This window comes from Mus caroli, chromosome 7 (genome assembly GCF_900094665.2).
Source record: "Mus caroli chromosome 7, CAROLI_EIJ_v1.1, whole genome shotgun sequence".
Classification (NCBI taxonomy): Eukaryota; Metazoa; Chordata; class Mammalia; order Rodentia; family Muridae; genus Mus; species Mus caroli.
Window position 1 is genome coordinate 28,255,405 of NC_034576.1, and position 1,545 is coordinate 28,256,949.

General features: G+C 53.6%; 1 protein-coding gene across 1 annotated transcript in view; it reads right to left on the bottom strand.

The window, feature by feature from the left end:
* The window catches only part of Ryr1 (ryanodine receptor 1), a 127,037-nt gene that overhangs the window by 33,869 nt on the left and 91,623 nt on the right, over positions 1-1,545 (bottom strand). The window contains exon 88 of the mRNA XM_021168604.1: positions 575-762. Coding sequence (XP_021024263.1) covers positions 575-762 — 188 coding nt within the window. The remainder of the gene's footprint in view (positions 1-574; positions 763-1,545) is intronic.

Sequence of the window (1,545 nt, forward strand, 5' to 3'; positions counted from 1 at the left end):
TCTAGGCAGGGGCTCTACCACTGAGCCACGCCCCCAGCCCCTCACTGGGGGATTCTAGGTAGGACTCTACTACTAATCTACTAATCCTCCTGCCTCAGCCTCTGTGGCGGTTTGAATGTGCTTGGCCCAGGGAGTGGTACTATTGGGAGGTGTGGCCCTGTTGGAGGAAGTGCGTCACTTTGGGGGTGGGCTTTGAGATCCTTCCCATAGCTGCCTGGGAGACAGCCTCCTCCTAGCAGCCTTCAGATGAAGGTGTGGAACTCTCAGTTCCTCCTGTACCATGCCTGCCTGGACGCTGCCATGCTTCCCACCATAATGATAATGGACTGAACCTCTGAACATGTAAGTCAGCCCCAATTAAACATTGTCCTTGACAAGAGTTGCCATGGTGATGGTGTCTCTTCACAGGAATAAAACCCTAACTAAGACGCCTCTCAAGTCCTGAGACCACGAGCATAAACCACCACACTCAGACCAACTGAGAAGTCTCTCCCGCAAAACCGCCAGCCAGGGAGGCGCAGCTGGCACTTGATAATCCCCTGGATCCCGGTCTCACCTGATGTCTGGCACCCACCTTCTGGAAGTCCTTCTTGGAGATGAGGCCACGGGGGTCTGTGACGTAGTCCTGGAAGGCCTCAGAGCCTACGATGTCCTTGAGTTTCAGAAACATGTCGAAGAACTTGAGAATCATCTCCACGTTGGACGAAGATTCCACGAGCATGTCCACCATCTGCCGCGCGATCATACCGTTCACCACGTTTCCTGCAGGAGACCTGGGTCAGTGCTGCCCAGCAGGGCATCTGCTCTGGACCCTCTGGGCTTGCTCGCTCTCCAGCTCAGGAGCCACCTATGGCTTCCTAGGACCTACCCACTAGGTGGACCCTTTCTGGCCCCTCTCATGCTCCAGGGAGAGGATCAGCTTGTGATCTGCAGCAGTGCACTGGCCAGCCCTCTCCCTGGGTGGAAAGATTATCAGCAAGGACAATGGAGGTACATGTCAGCAATGGGGGTCACATGCCCGGAGGGGGGCGCTGTGTCAAGAACACCCCAGGGGAACCTTACAAGGGCAACATCACTGTATGGCTCCCCAGCAAGAAAGACTTGGAGAAACTTGCGGGTATATAGCTGGTAAACAGGCAAGGGAGGATTCACACCCAGAGCCTCGTGAGCCCTGAGCTCACACACCTAAAAGCTCCACACCAATGAAGCTGGGTATGGAGGCACTTATCAGAGATGCCAGCACTTGTGAAGCTGAGGCAGGAGGACTGTCGTGAGTTCTAGGCTAGCCTGGTCTATAGAGTGGGACTCTGTCTGGAAAAATTAAAAGTAAGAACACTTGCGTATGCACCCAGCATGTATACGGCCTGGGTTCTAGGCTTCCATCCCCAGCACCGTGCATAAGAGAAACTACCTGAATGCCTGTCAGTGGAGATTTAATTAAATGAATTTACCATACACTTCTCGATGGAGTACTATGCATCCACTTAAAAGAATGAGGAGGCTGAGCATAGTTCCCAGTGACCGGAAGAGAGGGAAAAGAGGGGA